This window comes from Myzus persicae, unplaced genomic scaffold, assembly GCF_001856785.1.
Source record: "Myzus persicae strain clone G006 unplaced genomic scaffold, MPER_G0061.0, whole genome shotgun sequence".
Lineage (NCBI taxonomy): Eukaryota > Metazoa > Arthropoda > Insecta > Hemiptera > Aphididae > Myzus > Myzus persicae.
Genome location: NW_019102182.1, coordinates 217,313 through 237,442, shown reverse-complemented (window position 1 = coordinate 237,442; position 20,130 = coordinate 217,313). Strand labels below are relative to the sequence as shown.

The following is a 20,130-nucleotide window of genomic DNA, read 5'->3' as shown; positions in this document are numbered from 1 at the left end:
TTAAATAATAGACACGTAAATGGGGACATGCCAAAATCCCTGTGACAACGTATTTATGGTCCTTTGTGTAATAAAAAAAAAAAAAAAATTAAAAAAAATAATAACCCCCCAAAAATAATACGTGGGTACAAAAACAAGCCATACTAAACAATTTCTCAATAACATTCATATTTTTTAAAGCCGTTGAACCACGCCCACACGCTTTTTCAATCAGGATCTGATTGCAGATCAGTGAAAGGTTTCCGGGAACAATGTGGACCGATGAATATCTTAACGGAAAGCTCCATAATAGAGAGGGTTGGATAATATGAGGGTGCAGTTGTAATTTATAAAGCCCATATGCACGATGATTCTTATCATTTGCGCAAGTAATGCCACGGTTAAGTGCATTGTCAAAACTCGGAACAAATCTGGGCTGTGACATACTCTGTGATAAAAATTAAGCTGTCAATCAACTTTAATACGAATTTTACCTACGAGCAAATTAAATAGTATTTTACTAGATTGAAGTTGGTACAATACTAAAATTAAACTATCGTTGCCTGACTATAATAAACGATATACTGATATACATGTAAATAGCTATTCCACATTAATAATAGCAGTAATACCTATATACATAATATATTATGCCGATAACAAATATATTTATTATTCAAATCAAACTGTAAATTGCATTTTATTTTTAATTTCATAACAACAATATTCATAATGTATTACTTCATGACATATTATGATGTAAACACTGCTAAACATTTTTAAATTCTGAAATTAAAGTTAAAATCTATGAAATATATATTTTGATATCCGTTAGTATACATATTATGCTAATGTGGCTATTAAATAATATAATAGTATCCCATAGCTGCTTCCAAGAACGTAAATTGTCACAATTTAGACAACGTTATGTTCAATGTTTTACGAAAATGTAGCATATGTTTACAGAATATAACATACCTAACAGTTTTAACAATTTATTCATATTATTAATTGGCTATTTCAATTATAGAATGTATACAACAGTAAGACAATCGTATTGCAGATATGTATATATATTATTTTAGTAAATTGTAATATTTAATTTCCCGATAATAATATTTTTTCACATTGGCTGCGTAATGAAATAACTGTATTGAAACAAAAGTTATAAGCTTCTCAGAAATGTTGAAAATATTTATAATATACACTATTTAATTAAATAATGCAATAATGAATAGATCCATATAGGTAATATTAAAGGTTTATTTCCATTTACTATTTGAAGCTTTCTAAAAATTTTCATGGCACGTTCAAATTACCAATACCAGAAAATTTATAAAATGTAAATGTTCAAAAAAAGTTTCAATAGTTTTATAACATTATGAACGTATATTGAAGTCATTAAATAAAATTGTATATTTTGTCCCTCCAATACTTGAATATCTAGTAGAATAACATTTTAATTATCATACCTTTCAATAGTACTTGACTTATTCACTAACATATTTTTTTAATATTTAATTGGACGTCGTCACAGGGTCACTCAACAACACTCACGAGGACGAAAATGCACTGGATCATTATATAATTTTTCGAATCGTATAATGAATAAACAACAAGAATGATTGGTTGTGTTATTATATAAGAAAAGCCGCGTGCCTCTTTTTTTTTTTTGCATGAGCAGATTTTTTTTCATAGGGACGGAAATTAAAGTGTCCGGTATCCATAAGAAAAAGACCCTTTGGAAAAAAACGTGGGATACTTTTTTCATAAGAACCCGCTGTCGTATACGGTTCAAAGACTTCGACTTTTTTTGGTATGTAAAAAAATAGTCGAACGGGTATTTTAGCCTTTTGGCAGGAACGCAAAGGGCCACCAAATATCTGGAATTTAAATTTTCTCTTTATTCATTTTATTTTTACTATTATTACTTTTTTTATGCCATTATCAGTTTCTCATAAATTTCCCCGATACATTTAAACGATGTAAATATTCTTTATTCAAAATTCAAACATGTATTATAATATATATGAGTAGGTATTATATATGGCAAAAACTTAAAAGTTAATTAATGTAGAAAAGGTTGTAGTCATGAAAAAAACCAAACTACGAGTATATTAAAGTTAAAAATTAAATATAAATAAACAATTAAATACATTTAACAATATAACTATTTGTACTTAATACGGTTAAAAAATGTTTGTTTATTAATAGGTGGGTAGCCAGGTAGGCATTAAATTATATTATGGTACTCCTAAATATATATTTTTTAATGCATACACAAGACAGTATAAGTACGAGGATATTACATATTATTTTGAATTTTGAAGTACAACACTATATTGTATTATTCAAGTTATTTAAATAATTTATTATTTTAGCTATAGTTTAATCAAAATTAATAATATTAATAAATAATAAATAATAATCATTTGAGCGGCTTTCTAAAATCGTTAAATTACAGAAAATAGGATTCTATGGGTAAATTTCCTTGTTTATTTTACAATCGTTTTCCCATTTTACTAATGCACCAGAGGGTGAATGGCTGAATAATAATAAAGTATAAATCCCCAACGATTTCTTTTCATCTTCAAACACAAAAGGAAAACTTATAGTAATAATACTAACTGGAAATAAAAAAAAATATAGGAAAAATGTTAGCTGAGTAAAATATACACGATAGCTCGTAAACTGTACCGATATATTATTGCATCATTATGGCTGAAATTAATAATACCTACATAATACATAAACGATAACAATATAATGATATATAAAATATAAATGTTTACTCTAGTAGGTATTTTATAACATCAGTTTGAAGTTAATTTTAATTCGTTAATACAAAATAAATTTTTATCCACATAAAATAGTTACTTTCCTATCCTGCAAACTACACAACTCGTGCAAATATAATACAGCCTACATGTGTATATATTTTCGATAGTAATTTAGTGCCATAGGAGAGCTCATCCTTCTTGATCACTGGGACTGTCATCAGGGGGATGTAATGGGATAGGGTTGATTGGTTACAAGACAAGTGGACCGAATATGATGACTATCCCTCCCCTGGGCATTTGTATGTTAATGACGTGCATATAGTTAGGACTGGGAGACTGACGAGTGCAATTTTCATCCCTTTGATGTCTCCCTTAATCCTGTTACTCGCCTGTACGGCGCAGTTTCTTCGTCTCAGGCATTTCCCAATGTTTCCGGACTACATCGAAATAAAAAATATACACCATGTAAAAAGGGGAAAATCTATCGGAAAGGGCTACGAAAAAAAGTCAAGTGCGGGTTGTACATGATCGTATAGTGCAAACATATAAAGGGAATGACCACTGTAAGTGGTTTACAAGCCCAGCAGGCCGTGAAATATGGATTATGATCGGCCGCATGGGGGTATTGAAAAAGGGTTGGTTAATAGATTTATTATGATTGCGCCAATTGGTTTGTAATTTGACCGTAGTGGGTTAACTTGTACTATTAGAATAACTAATACCTATCGTTTAACTTACAAAAAGAGAAGTCCCAGATTATGTTTGGTACTCAACATTTATTTTGCTTTAAACTTGTGTAGGCAAATTTAGAAATTAGGGAATTTTGTTAAATTAATAAATTCACATCAGGTATGTGATGCACAGACTAAATTAAGTCTATATATTTAAATGCTTTACAAATTATAATAATAAATATTACTTCTACATTTTATCACGAAAGAGATGATAAATACAAAAGTTATATAATTGTATATTTAATTATAACTCAATACTAATACAACAAGCAATAATCATAATGTGAGCTATTAATTTGACTAAATTTCTCTAAAATTTAATCGTCTACTTATTTATATAAAGTAAGATTTTCAAATTATTTTTAACCAACATAAATATGACACAAAAATAGTTTTTTTCACATTGAATTGCGAACATTTACTATTCGAGTTCAAAACTATACACAGTTTATGACACTAAAGTCTAGTCTATGTAATATATTGACAGTTAAAACTGATGTTCAGTTTACTTTTCACATAGAACTAAAAACGCTAGAGATAAATCTGAAGCTCCGTATATATCCATCGTATGCCTACCCTAATCGCAAATTCATATTTGCTTTTCATATTTATTCTTTACCCTCGGTTCCCATTCTCCTTATTATCTCGTCTGTAACTAATTCGGGACCGGTGGTAGTAATCGAAACTATACGGTGTACATGGAATTTTAGTACCAATATTTGCTCATCGGCTACCCTTTATTGTCATTGGTACTTCATCGTATACATGTTAAAAAAAAATCATTAGATTAAACTAGAATGTCCTCTCCGAGTATTAATAGATTTTAATCTGATGGGGACCGATTGTTTGGTTTAAATAGCGCGTGGTGTCCGAGGGAGGTATGTAGGGAGGACTGTAACATACATAAAGGGTTGACAACGGCAATTTGTCCTTTATACCACCCCCTTTCTGCCCATGGCTTTTGAACAAAGGTCTCTTTGAAATTCAAGGTACGTGACATTTGCAACTGGACTTCATCATGTTCTCATATGCAGGTTATAGTCTGTTGTACAGTTAATTAAAAAAGGACAACAATATTTCAAATAAACAAAGCTACACCTAAATAGTTTTTACTAAACATAAAAATAGAATTGATTTAAAAACAACTGTGTATAGAAGTGTACAGATACAATGTAACGTGTAATTTCAAGTTCATTTCATCTATAATAAGTTAATAGAATGATACCAATAGTAATAACTACAAAATTTAAATTAATATTTAGAAACATCAAGCATTGAAAAAAAATGCAGTAATACTACTAGATATATAAATTTGAAGAATATTAATTATTTCATAAATTAATAAAATAACAGCGGATTCAGTTCTCAAGCGTAAGCTAACATGAAGTAAGCTGTAACAGTTTTAAGTAAATATTTTAGGAAAATTGAATTAATTAATAATAACATTAAATGCAATATAGGTATATTTTTAATAACCCAAATAATACCAATAACGAAAATATATGTTCTATTAAAAAAATATCCAAAATTATACAAACAAAATAATGAATATATGAGGTATTTTTTCTAATTTCATAAAAATTTTATCTTTAAACATTTGAAAAAATGAAGCTTTATATTTTGGATATTTTTGAATTGATATTTTAAAAAAATTATGAGAAACCTTGTACTAAGTCAGTCCTAAAATATTGCAATTTAAAATTGTATATGAATTCAAGTTAAATGAGTAGACAAATATTTCTTAAATTATATTATGTCAAGGAAACGGTGATATAAATATTTTATGAACAATGAACATTAGTACTCATTTTCGATATGAATTACAAAAAAAAACGATATCGGAATATGGTGTTGCATTAAGATTTTTATTGTTTTGTTGTTTTTATTAGTATTTCTTAATTAATAAAAAAAATGACTATAAATGCCCATTCTAGACCCACGCTTTAATTATCAACAAGATAACATTATCTATTCTCTCAATGTTGAAGATTGAAGAAAATCTTATGCTCCAAAACGTAATGAGTAATGAGATACAAAAAAAAAAAATTAAGTAATACATTGTTGTAAAACCGATACATTCATCGATCCACTACAAATCTAAAATAATAGGTATATATTCTAAAAACACAGATTTATTTGTGTTAGGTTATGTTATGTGAAACTTGTTAAAAAAAACTTGTAGATCGACGAAAAATATATATATATCAGATTTCAATTATGGGCAAAGCAACGTTATCGCATTACACAGAATACATTTCAGACTTCCAAGTTTAACATAAATCGAACGACATTTGAAGCTAGTCTCGAATAGTCCGCCACATTTTGTTGATTCTTTTTTCTTATTTATTTTTATTTTTAACAAAAAAAAAAGACCGAGGGCAATGGAATTTTATCAAGAGGCTGGTCGCAAGGGAATTGAAGCGAAAATTTGATTTGCACCCTTGGAAACACCAGAACCTTTTCTGCAAAAAGTACGTGGGGGCCTTTGATCTCGTGGCAAAATTGCGTCAACACCACACCACGTATCTTTTTCCCCGTCCACCGCCTTTAACTTCCATCGTTCCTTTGTTTTATACCCTGCAGAAATTACCTTAAAATAACGCCCTTTTTGTTTGCTTTCGTCACACTATAACTTATCATTTTTTGAACTTTACTACGATATATAATCTACACCGTATGAGAAAAACGTAACGAGAAATATTTAACACGGTTATCATCGGGGAAAAATATTTTTGTCATTTTTTCCAAGCATTTATATAATTTTGTTATACAGGCCCATATAAATTACAATTACTACATGTGTATAATTACTAAGGTACTATTGATCTTAAAGTGTCACACCGAATATCGCAGAAAAGGATACGGCAGTATGATGATTAGGTTTTGGGATTTTCAAAGGGTTGAGCGCGTGCGCAAAAATGGAAAACCCCTTTAGCCCTCCTCTCGGTTGTGCTTACACCATCGATTTCAAGATGGGCGACGTCGAGCCGTTCCCCTATACCCCACCAACCAAGTCCTCTTCTGATTGCAAAAGGGATACAGGAGAAAATAAACACCGAGATTAAAATAGTTTGCACGAGAAAATATCCGTTTTTAAATAAGCAATATAAAAAATGTGGACTTACGGTTAAAGGATCCCTTTGAGATTCGAGATAGGAACTCATCTGAAAAAAAATTATTGTTCTTATTATTACTATTATTATCATCTTAAATAACTATGAATAGAGGAAATTAAGAGAATATTTCACAGACATTGAAAAACAATTTCCTTATAAAATGTCTGCATTACAAATATTACATGTTTTACATGTTTTATTTCGTAATAAAATCAAATATTATTTATAATATTTTCAATTGTTCATATATTATAAGTAATTTCACCAACGTGTATTCACTTAAGACACTGAACCACGCAGTTTAAATCAATGTGAAAAATATTGTATAACAATGAAATTAATACATTTCTTAAAGTATAAAAACAATTTTAAGGGAAAATAAACTGAATAGGTACAAGATTTAAATAAGCGCGCGCATAAACTACAAAAAAAACATCTTCAGTATCATCAATACTCTCTATGGAAAAAAATCATAAAAATGTATAACATTTGGTTCCATAGAGGAACACAGACGATTATAATTATTTATCAGTTAATAATACAAGATATACCTATAATAATATTCATGTTCGTTTGTTCATGTTCATTTTTTTATGAAACATTTATTAGTCTAACTATTTATTGAATAATTGAAACGTATAAAAAGTCAACGGATTTTGAAATAACGAACTTCACTTATACTGCGGATACTATTAGATTTTTTAAAAATGGACATGATTATGCATTCCACTACAAAAAAAATAATCAGAAAAAAAGAAAAAAAGAAAAAATTAATTAACAAAGGTAAAACAATATCATTATATAATTACAATAAATAATATATAGTATATAATATATAAATGTTATAATAAATGAACGTGTGTGACATGAACATATTAAACAAATTAAAATAATAATTTCAAATGTGTACCTTTTTTTAAAAATATATATTTATAGGTATAGGTAGAATTTAATAATTTCTGTAAGTAATAATAGCCGTAGTTTAGCTATATAATATACCTTACGTATATTAAATTGTTTTCTCGTATTGCAAGTAAATAGACATAATTTTAAAATGTCTTTACTTAACGTAATTTGTATTAATTTAAAATAAATACAGTACAGTTTTTAATACAATTTATACATGTTTAGAAGATCCACCAATAATGTCTAAAAATAAAAATATTCAATTACCTATGTTGAATTTCCAAAGTGCATCAGCTTCCAATACAGAAAACAACCAAGACCTGGATACATTTATTTTTAATAAAGTTGATGTAGGTATCTGGTATATACTCTATATAGTCTATACTCTATAGTATATTATATTATCTACAATCTACTACACTAAATAGATTTAAGACTAGAATCAATATTTTGTTGAAGGTAAATGACGAAACAATTTCCATTACCAAGGACCAAAAGTCCACAACAACGAATACCGACGATAGTGACAATTCGTCAGAAGAGAAGGGAAGTTCTAGAAAGGAAAGAAAACCTTTACCTTTAATATTCGATAAATCTCATCCAAATTGTACGGATAATGACACGTCATCAGAAACATCGGAAGACAACAAAGAAACTGGCTCCAGGAAATGCGTATATTTAGGTGAAAGAGAAACATTAAGATCGTTTTGGGACAAATGTCTCTATGACTGTTTCAAATCTAAAAGATGTGTTGCCGGGGAAAAACCTAAGCGTAAATATCGGAAAAAATTAAAAACTCCCAAATTATCATCAAAAAAACGAAAACAACTTGATCTTCCATTGTCATGCATTGATACAAGAGGTACTGGGGTGACAAGTAATGGTTAGTTTTATGAGCAGATTAGTCTAAAAATAAATTTGTAGAAATGTGCACACCACTGTTGTTTTAAATTAAAACAACCTTTTTTTACATTTAAAAAAAAATCGATTTTTTAAATTTAAAGAAATCATTTAATGAGTTAGATAACGCCCGAATTACTTGAAAATAAGATAAATAAATATATTCCGAACCCTCTAAACCCTAAATTTATTTTTTGTACTTATTATATTATAATTTTTGAAATAGTACCTATACTTTCTATTTTTGTATTTTGTTTTGATTGGGTCAATAGATTATTTGAGTCGTTATGAAATGCTGTTGTATGTGGACCCGTTAGCTAATTCGTTGACCCCTTGGCAGAAATACGATTTTGAGATGGCTTTTCGTATGGTAAAGCCTACTGATATATTTTCATTAGCTGCAGAAGATAAAAATGGTGAATCAACAGACTATACCAACTCTGACACAGACTAAGACATTTATGAACAACTGTATTCATTTCATACACCTACTTAGGAAAATACTTTTGTATAAGAATTATAATTTTTTTTTTTTTCATTGTCTTAATATCAATTTTTCTGCAATGCTTTTTGATGATTGTTTGAAATTTATGCAATTGAGTTTGAATAAAAATAAATTATTGTGAACAAAATATTTTTATATTACGTAATTTTCAAAAAAAAATAATACCTACTAAAGAAATTAAAACATCCTTATTAGGAAACCATAATAAAATATTTTTCAGTAGAATTATTTTAACTTAAGATGCAAATTAAACTATTTCAAACCCGTCTAATTTAATTAATACCTAAACTAAAGGATATGCAATTTAAATTAAGTCAACCCATTTTTATCTAGTGTAATGAACCATAACCAAATTATTGCATCATTTATGTTCGACGAGGACGCGTTTATTCACATAGGTCAACGGAAACGTTGATGCGAAAATAACTAAGTTTTTTAATATTAATATTTTCAAAAGTTGTATATCTGGCCAGTTTGTCGATTTGGAATGTTTTCAAAATCTAAATTTATACTTTAATAAAGTCTGGTGCAACGACCACATGTTCATACAACGGAAAAGGATGCTGTTTTTTATAGTCAAGAGTAAAGACTCCTTGTGTAGATTTGAGGTATAATAATAATAAAAACAATTTTTGTATAGTAATTTATAACAACACTGTACAAAAAAACTTATAATAATAAGTCAACTTATATACCTATCTAAATAGTGTAGGTATTAAATTATTAATAATAATAAATATTTTCATTAGTATAATATATTATGGTATTATTTAGTAAAAAAAACGTTTTGTTGGTTCGAAAAAATTAAAAAAATATTTTAGTGAAAATATCTATTTTAACTAATTCCATAAGTAAATTATTAAAGAATCAGAAATTAATTTGTTCATTTTCTACAAAAACCTACGTAAAAAGAATAATTTTATATTTGTTTTGTATTTTAAACGAAAACCGATAGTCAAATTAAATGTTTACATAATTTAAAAACATTTTTATTGTTAATATGAATGAATCGTGTCAAGTAAAAAATTATAATTTATCATAATTACACGTAGCCACGTAGGTATGTGTAATGGGCGTACATAATATGTATTATATAAACTAATTTGTTTCCGTTTGTTTTGTTTTGATTGGTTTGAAAAGTGTTTACAAGTCAAAGACAACAAATTATACATCAATCTCATACTATAATCCCCAATCCCTTATTTATTGTTTTGACACTTGACACAGTGTTCAACAATGATATTGTATGATACAGTATTTTCCCCTATTGCACACAGCACATAATATTATGAATATCGTTTTGTACGTTACAAATTTAAACACATCCTACCCTCGCAGCACACACAATTGTATAGAATTGGTGCGCAATACGAATGATTATAATAATATGTAAGTATAAATGCAAAGTGAATATACGGAAGCATAATGATCCATTGAAATAATTAACTAATCAATCGTCGAAAATGTACAAAAAAGATTGAAGACGCATCGTTACGCATCTATAATATCATATACTTATATCATACAATATCATACATAATATACGTGGACGTACACGTTTAATAGTATCCATACGTTTATATTATGCCAAAGAGACGCACGAAAAAAAATAAGAAACTAAGTACAATATATTATATTGTCTGCTATTTTATTTATTTATTATTTATCATTTTTTTTTTTTTTTTGCTTTTTTAAAGACGTGAGAATATTTCACGGTTAATAAAAACGGACACAATACCGTCCGATATTGTATACACGGTGTACCGGTTTTAAAAAGGACGGAGTAAAAAAAAAAAAATCAAAATAGTATAATAATAATATTTTCGTGCATAAAAATATACACACGCATCGCATCCAATTTCGAGTGAGCGACGCCTACGGTCTGTTTTCTGTAGTATAGAACCGTTCGTGGTGAAGTACCCTGTTTAGCATGCCACTTACCATGTGTGACGTATAGAGGCGGCGGTTACACCGCAGCTGCTATGTGCGCGCGCGGGTTGCAGTGCAAACGGAATATTTGATGTGGAGAAAACGCCCGACGGGGAAGCGAATAAATAATGCAAACCCCCTCTCTGACTGTGTTTTTTTCCTCGCTAAACGTCTAAACATAGAGCACACGCGCGAAACGTGAACTTCCATGTGTATTAAATATACATATATATATCAATCAAAACCATGATGTGTGCGACTACCACGGTGTTGTGTGTGGTGCGGCCCGTTAACGACATCATTATAAATCTGCAGGAATGTTCTTAAAAAAAAAAAAATTAAAATCTGTAACAGGTAGCTATATATTCGTATACTTGTGTATATTTTTTGTGCGTTTTACAATATATTTGTCTAAATTGTTGGTGTTTTAATTCGACGATACTGCGTGACTTACAAAAAGATATTTAGATACTATAAAGACATACCATGATATACAGTACAAAAATTCTTACTGCCACGGTGCCACACCTTGGGTATTTTACCCGTACACATGTAATAAATAAACTTCAACTATGTACCTATTCCCATGCCTCCTCACTAAGAAAACAATCCATCGCAATGAGACAGATAATAATATAATACCTAACTACTGAATACCATGTCATAAAAATATATGACGATCAATATTCTTTGGTACCTTTACGTTATACAAGACAAGCTGCCCATACGAGTATGAAAAACACGTTGAAAATAAACATCGTCTTTGGAGTTATTTATTCAAACTATTCCAACTATAAAAACGAAACCACTGAAAAATGGCTTTACTTTTATAAATATTAATATAAAACCAGTCATGATAAAGGGAAACGACAGGAGCCTACCCATCACATCCCCCCGCCAAAAACCATTTTTATAGTTATAGTTTTTAGTTATTTTTGAAATTAATATTGTCTGTTAGAAATTATTTTTTACTTTTAAGTTAATAACTTTCGATAATTTTAAAATACCTAATAACCAAATTTATAGACAACACTAAGGTTTTACTAAGTTTACGAAAATACTTTTAACGAGTTATCAGTGACAATATAGTGATATATTTTATTAGTTTTCGTAATTATAACTCATTTTAAAATGTAAATATCAATAAACACAACTATGAGATGCCTTGATAATTATGTTACCTTTAAGAGGACGCCACGCCCACATGTGTTGTCTCCATTCTACAACATAGCAAAAACTGTTTTACGCAAAACAGATCCACTCAAGCTGTATAGTCCAAGCTGAGTAACCACCTTTTCATACCACTAAATGGAGACAATTTACTGTGCAACATCATTTTTATTTTTTGATATCACAAGAACAAAAAAAAGAAATATTCAAATCTGAAATATTGAATTTTCAAACAATAAGAACTTTTCTTGTATTTGTGGTATCGAAAAAATAAAAACAATGTTGCACAGTAAATGTTGTCTTATTTATAGTGTGAAAATTTGTTTTTGCTATGTTGTAAGTTTGTAAGACGGAGACACATATCGTGCGGGTGCGGCTTCCTCTTAAGTTCGATTCTATAATACACATCAACATATTTTTTTTTTCATTTTAAGTAGGTAAATTCCAACGCCATAGGGGCATAATTTACAATACAAGTTCAGATAATGCACTAAATTGCAGAAAAAAACTAACAAGAAAAAATTAAGATCCTCTCTAATATTTAATATAACAAGCTAACAGCTTTTTTTTAAGAAATCTTATAAGATAAATTCTAAGGAAAAAATAAATATATTTACTGTCATATTGTTATAAAATTAAATATAGTTCGATACCTAAACAAAGTGTTATTGTTTTCAATAATATATTGTTTGATTAGTACCTATACTTCATATTTTTTTACTCACTCATTAATTAATAAAAATGTGTCGATTAAAATTAATTAGTTGCCTCCCTCCCTGAACTTCACAAAATATATCTGGGTCAACACCTTTGTACAACACTATACTCAAATTAATAATAAACGTATTTTGCTTTCGGATACATTAAAAAGAACATGAACCACCAAAAGTACTAATTTATTAAGCTAACAAATTGCAAACAATTTAAATTGATCATTAATATACACATATAAGTTTTAAAATGATAAGTTAAACAATAGTTTATGAATTGTTAAATATCCGAAAAGGATCCTATGATTCAACTTGAAAATAATGATACCAATTATATACATACCTAATACTGTGGACAAATACGTAATAAAATAAACAAGCTAAACTCGACTGCATGCAAGAAGGTAATATACATTCATTGTACATAATTTTTATATATAAAAAAAAGCTGAAAGGATGATGAAGGTTTGCGTGACCGACCACTTAACCTACTAAAAAAAATATCCTCATACATTTTTAAAGACAATTATACCTCAGTTAAAGTGACACGAATGGTGGTCGATAATTTTATGCTTATAGTAGTTCAAAAATTCAGATTTTTCAATTTAGTTTAATTTAAGGGAAGGAGACGAAAAAGAAACAAACAAAATCCTAATAATTTCCTTCCAAACTGGTTTCTCTATATTTTTTTTATGGTGTTTTTTGTGTAACTGCTACTGGGTGCGTTCTAAGTATTTTATTTTACTTTTTTTATTCACATTTTTAACGACCGGTCCGCTTACCATTATAAACGCCGGGTTGTTTATGGTCGTGTTTATACTGGTTTCTTTCTTTTTTTCCTTCGCTTATTTTGACTGCGGACCCGACGGAATTTAAATGGAGCTTAAACAGAGCTTGAAAAAACATGTCTCGCTGATGGTGGGCGTCGTGAGTCACACGCATTTTAAGATGATTCCCCAATATTATGACGATTTTTTATACAACTCCAGCAGTATATTTTGTGGTTATTCTCAAATAGAATATGCTTGAGTAAATAATAATTATAAATAATGAATACAAAATTAATCATAAAAATAATGTAGAGAACAATTGTAGTGGTGATAAAATATTATAACTTGATAGGCACCTAAGTTAAAATAAAATTTCAGGTGTATCAGATCCATATCTATTAACTATGATATTAAGATAAACAGTTAACGACCAAAGCGTCTCATATACAAAATATACGTTTCAAGAATATATAGTTTTAATGTAAAACTGTAATTTCATTTCGTCAAGAACAACAACATTTCGGTGTAGCTGTAGAATATACCGGGCGCATGACAAATTTATTTTATGATGAATTATTTATATCAATTTATAATCAACCATATAAATATAAAATGAAGAATAATTTGTAAAATAACGAAAACGTACACATAAAACATTATCTGTTTTCAAAAAAAAAAAACAACCATTTAATTATCCCATACGTCTGATCTATACTCGTCACTCGTCAGCAAGTGTTTATCATTTTGAATAAGCGAAATATGAGTATGAATATTCAAGTGTGAAGTTATATGACCATCAAAAATAATTTGTACTAAAATCAGCAAAAAAATTATATTAATAATTAATTATTCATCTTTTGTAACTAACTAAAATACCTAAGGCATAATATAATCTGCATTAACATAACTTATTATAGTATATTATATACTTATATTTAGGACCAATACATTATGCAAAAACGTTTTAAAAGAAAACAAAAATCCAATCTACCAATTAATTGATACTGTACCTATATAGTAATGTATGTATACTGCATACATATATTTCAACACTAAATACAATCTATGTTTAAAATAAATAATTTTTTATATTTTACAACTTTAAAAGATAAAAAAATCACATTAATAATTATGGCATATTTATATATACAAACTGAAAGTTGTGCCTATAAATAAATTATCAATTATTATCATACTATACCTATTTCAATCGTTAAAATTATTAACACTTTAGTACCTACATTATACAATAATACTAGGTACATAAATATTTTTCTAGTTCAAATAAAAATGTACATAAGTTACGTGCACGTGGGCATGAAGGGAATATCAAAACAGCCTTGAAGTATGTAAAAGGACCAAAGAACAAATACTAAAATCCCATCAGAAAGAGGTTGGACATACCCTTAAATTGAAAAACAACCCTAAAGATATATTGACCGAACCTACCACTCCAAAACACACAATAAACATACACAGTTTAAACCAAAATACAAACTGAGCACAAATACAATCAGAGAATAAAACAACATGTTATAAAATATATAGTGTAATATTTTATAACATGAATATTTTTACTATTCGAATATTGGATTTACTTTCTTAAGGTTAAGACTCAAACTTTTGTAATATTCATCAACACATATTTTACTTGGTCATTATTTCTTTACTAATAGGGAAAGTATAATAAATATAATATTTATTTTTGCTTAATAAAGTAAATAGGCTCGAGACAATCGAACATTTAATACTTCAATATTTTTTATAATATTTCAAAAATGTAACTAGTCCATCTTATAATATATATGTATATACATAAATAAGTTTATATTATGTATTATACGTATCATACGTATGTAAGTTTTTTTCTCTGTTATTTTAGTTATAAATTATAATATAATGGACAACGTTATTGATACAATGCATTTTTTCCTTGTTTTTATGTAAATACTTAATAAGTATACTATATACGGGGACAATGTAAGACCGATGGAACCCTAATAGTAGGTACAATAGGTACATAATAAATTTATATAAGTACCGTTGCATGACGTTTAAAGTAATATATTTGAAAGAATTATGTTTTAAAATACAACATCTACACGCAATAACACGAGAAAAGAATTATACCATGACACTCTGGATACGCTGTCGCCTGTCACTAAGATAAACTCTTGAAATAGGTACATAATACCACATAATACACGTATTTAAAGAAGAGAATAAATATAATTTATACTAATTAAATTTGTTAAAACCGTGAAAAAAATTTCGAATTGATAATTTTTTATGAATAATTACAAATAATATAACATTCAAAAATACACATTCAACACAGTTAAAAGGAAAAACAAAAATAACAAATGGAAAGTAATGGAGCGAGAAAAAATTGAGATGGACATGGACATGGTAAAATCTAAAACGTCCTTCTTGTGTTTCATTCAAATTATTGTCAGGCAATTTTATCGGAAATAATTGTTGCTGTGGCGTCGAATGTCGATTACGATATATGACGGACATGGATGGCCGACTAACGACCCGATAATATACGTGAGTACAATTTCTAATTGGTAACGTCGATACGTGATTATTGATCAAAAACACTTTAACTACATGCCCCTCTAATAGGCAAAAAAAAATTGTAAACACGATCCAAGGGATAGGACATAGTCATAAAATAGTGAAATTTTGTAAACATTAAATGTGTGTCACGACTCACGAGCACATTACAAATCACTGATAATATGTTATGATCATAAGTAATAACTCATAACAAACAATCGGAATTGATCCATATGTAAACATATACCTACTCTCGTCTCCGCGGTACTAACAATGTAATATGTTTATTATCTAAGCATAATAAATTGAAATATAAAACCGGATCCCCACCCTCAGTAATCCGAAACCATTGCAGGTGCTTATCAATTATCAATATTATGACACAGCTGATAAGTGAGAAACCAAAAATTAGAGAGGAAATTCGATGTCGATTGACGATTTACGAAATGAACAAAAACGATAAAAGGAATACAAATTAAAAGTGATGTGCAAAATAGCATTGTTAGGCAGTTTGGGAACCATTGAAAATGCACTATACCTATAGGTATTATGTATTATGTGTATATATAATATAATGCATATGCGGTATATAATAGCTAGACAGGACAAGGGGATGCTTTAATCCAAAAACAGCCCCGACGGCCAATGGACGACAGGAAAGCAGTATCCTGTTTTATAAGAACAGACCCAAAGGTTCGAATGGTGGGAGGGGAAGAGGAGGACGATGGAAAATGAAAAACAACAATACTATGTGGAATTCTTAGAGCCAAAGAAGAGTTTCCATTCTATTTTTCTGTGAATAATAATTAAAACAGCCTAAAGCGAATCTAACTGCTTTTGTTCTACATCCGAGTACGGTCCTAGAAAAATTGGTAATAAGACACTTTTCTGTTTTTTACACCCCTTTTTTGCATGCTGTTTATATAACGAATTGTTCTCCGTATACTTTAAAAAAAATTGTATTTGTTCTCGTTTATCGGTATGTTATCGTTTTGCGCGCAATAAACGAAGCTCTTTGTCGTCATACAACAGCAGGAAGTAATGGCGTTAGCTTATCGTTTATATACTATATAAATATAGTTTAGCAACGATTTCTTTAGCTGGAAATGATCTCACTATTTTAGATCTAATAAATACCTACTAAACTATTAAGATTCACAAATTCACAATACACATAAAAGTTAAAACCATAGTCGTTGTATATTTGATTTATTTAAATGATTTTAAATTTTATTAATATCATATAAAAATATAAAATGTAAGCAATATATTATATTTAATTAATATCACATATTTCCTTATTTTCAATACCTACCACCTTCGTGTTTAAACTGTTGTCGTTTTAATTTTATTTTTATCGTTTTATTGGATCAGCCACGACCCACCTCAACTACTGTAATACCATATTACAGATCGTATTCGCCGACACGCATTTTTATTCAATCTAAACCCTTAGCACACCTGTCTTTGTTTGCCTTTTATGTGAACAGTGAACTACCTTATGTTAGAATTGAAAACGAAAACTCAATGATTTGTAGTTTTGTACATTTAAAATGGATATTTTATTGCCAACAGTCCAACATATACAGCTGCAAACCCTGCAAAACATTCTACATGATTTGAATTTTTAGGATTTATTTACAAATATTATTTTAATCAGTAATTGCAGTAGAATGTCAAACAAAAAATACAAAGTATACATGTATTTATATTTTACAATACAAATAACTTTAATAAATAATTATCCTGACAGTATAGCAAGTGTTGAAGTAATAAATCGATAAAGAGTTACTCCAAATAAAATTATTCTGTACACCCTGCGTCTTTATTTAGCACAATTTCATAATGATAAATAGATTACTAAAATGTTGGCATTATGCAGGTAAACTCACCGTCAAAAGCGAGAATGTTGGCAAACATTTTTATGGAATACTATTTTTTTAAGTTACCTAACCACACATTATAATTTAAATGGAAAAAAAATATTTTTATATAACTTTATTATTTTTGAATTAGTTGCTTATTCTAAGCAACTTAAGGTACTTACGTTAATAAGCAATATTATGCACCTAACCTAACCGAATTTAACATTTTAGTGTATTTTATAATTGTTCAGCATGAATTTATAGGTTGTAATTTAATATGCCGTGTTGACATCTGTGGAAAAAATTGTACGTTTAATTTTGAAAAAAAAGGATATCCTATAAAGGGGTGGGCAAAGCATATGGTGAAGGTCAACGTCATAAACATCTCCAAAATGACTAAACAACATTTTAAACGGCTGCCACGAATTTTATATTTATAATATTGTTTGAATAACATTGACAGCTGTGACGGAACTGGTTATAGGTCCGGACCAATCTTCAACAAGTATAATAATAATTATAAAAAGGCATATATAGGCGGTGTACGGCCGCCGGGCGTGTAGTAGTTTTCGCATGATGTCGATGGCCATTCAATAGGTTGGTTTTATTATTTTTTTTATGCTGTCGAAAAACTACTTGGGAAGCAGTGTTATTTTCGCACTGTGGTTAAAAAATCAGTGGTCTCTCATTCATCGTGTGCACAAGAAAAAGTGTATGCATTTTTTTTATTCGCTTCGAGCGCCATATAATCAGCGTTTCAAAGCAAACACATTACTCGAATATTGTGTGGATAATATTATAATAATTACAGAGTAGTATCAATATATGATCAAGATTACGATTATTTATTGCTGAGGATTTTTTTTTTAATTTTAAATTTTATAGCCGTCAAATAAGTTTTGATATTTTCCTAAATATTTTCTTTGCATTTTTTATGCTCATAAGTCTTAACAAATAGGTACCCTGGCCCCTGGGTGTAGGACTATTATTTCTTCTCACTCATCTCAACGCAAGCCAGTGTATTTTAAAACATTGTAGTATGTGTGTATTTGGAAAAACAAAAATTGGTTTTCAGATGTATTAAAATATGTAGCAATGAATACATAAAAATATAACAACTTGATATTAAAATGTCCACACCAAATATACCTAAGTCATACCATTGATGATATATAACTGTCAATATATATAATCAATCAATGGTATTATGTTAGGATCTTTTTAATTTCATCTAATAATACGTTAGCGTTAATTCTTAAAAAATCACGAGGAGGAAATTACGTACTACATAAGCTGATTAAAATTGTTATACAAATACAGTGAATATGATTTAGAGGTTCAGAATAGTTTGTTTTGAAGTATAAAAAAAACATGTTATGGCTAATATAGTAACATGCCACTTAGTATACTAAAACTTATTCGTATTCAGCATAATTTGTATTTACTCCGATTTGCTCGGTGCCGCCTAGATTATAACTTAAGATAAACGGAAAATATCCACATTATTATTTATATTAAAACTAAATTTAGATCTTTGTACAAACATAAAAACATTATTGTAAATTAAAAAATAACATAGGTATCCAATCCAAATGATAAAAAAAAAGATTTGTTACCTATTACTCATCAGTTAATAGTAGGTATTGAAAGGATAATTGGATATATATATATACTTTTTACTATTCCAGACTACTACTTAACAAGAGGCACTCATACATTTAAATATTTACCCCATGTATAACGAGTATTTTTCAAGGTAAATAGGTATAGGTTGACAAAACTTTTTGAATTTCATAAAAAAGAATATTTTTTTTTATTAACGGCAACCTCCGATACTGAATTGTCTTCTCAGACAGGAAGTATTATTATACATTTATACCCAAGTGAATTATTATTATTCAAACATTGGAGCTACATTACCATGGACAGTCCTATGATGAATTACTAGATTTCATAATATAAATACTAAATAGTGTATACAAACTACAAAGACAAACTTACATACAAATATATTATTTACAATAAATAATAAAATAATTACATTTTCAAATACTCTATATCGTCTATATTATCGTTCAGAATTAACTCTTCGAAATTAGGTTAAAATAATAGTTTTTCATTAGCAATTTATAAAATACGATTAACATTTTCGATACACTTTACACTGATGTTTTATTATTAAAAAATCATACTGCTTTCGACAC

At 28.5% G+C, this 20,130-nt stretch overlaps 1 protein-coding gene across 2 annotated transcripts in view; it reads right to left on the bottom strand.

The window, feature by feature from the left end:
- The window catches only part of LOC111031490 (protein pangolin, isoforms A/H/I/S), a 52,640-nt gene that overhangs the window by 19,563 nt on the left and 12,947 nt on the right, over positions 1-20,130 (bottom strand). The window contains exon 4 of one of the 2 annotated variants that reach the window (XM_022311460.1): positions 6,619-6,657. The exons of the other annotated variant lie outside the window; for it this stretch is intronic. Coding sequence (XP_022167152.1) covers positions 6,619-6,657 — 39 coding nt within the window. The remainder of the gene's footprint in view (positions 1-6,618; positions 6,658-20,130) is intronic. 2 annotated transcript variants of the gene reach the window in all.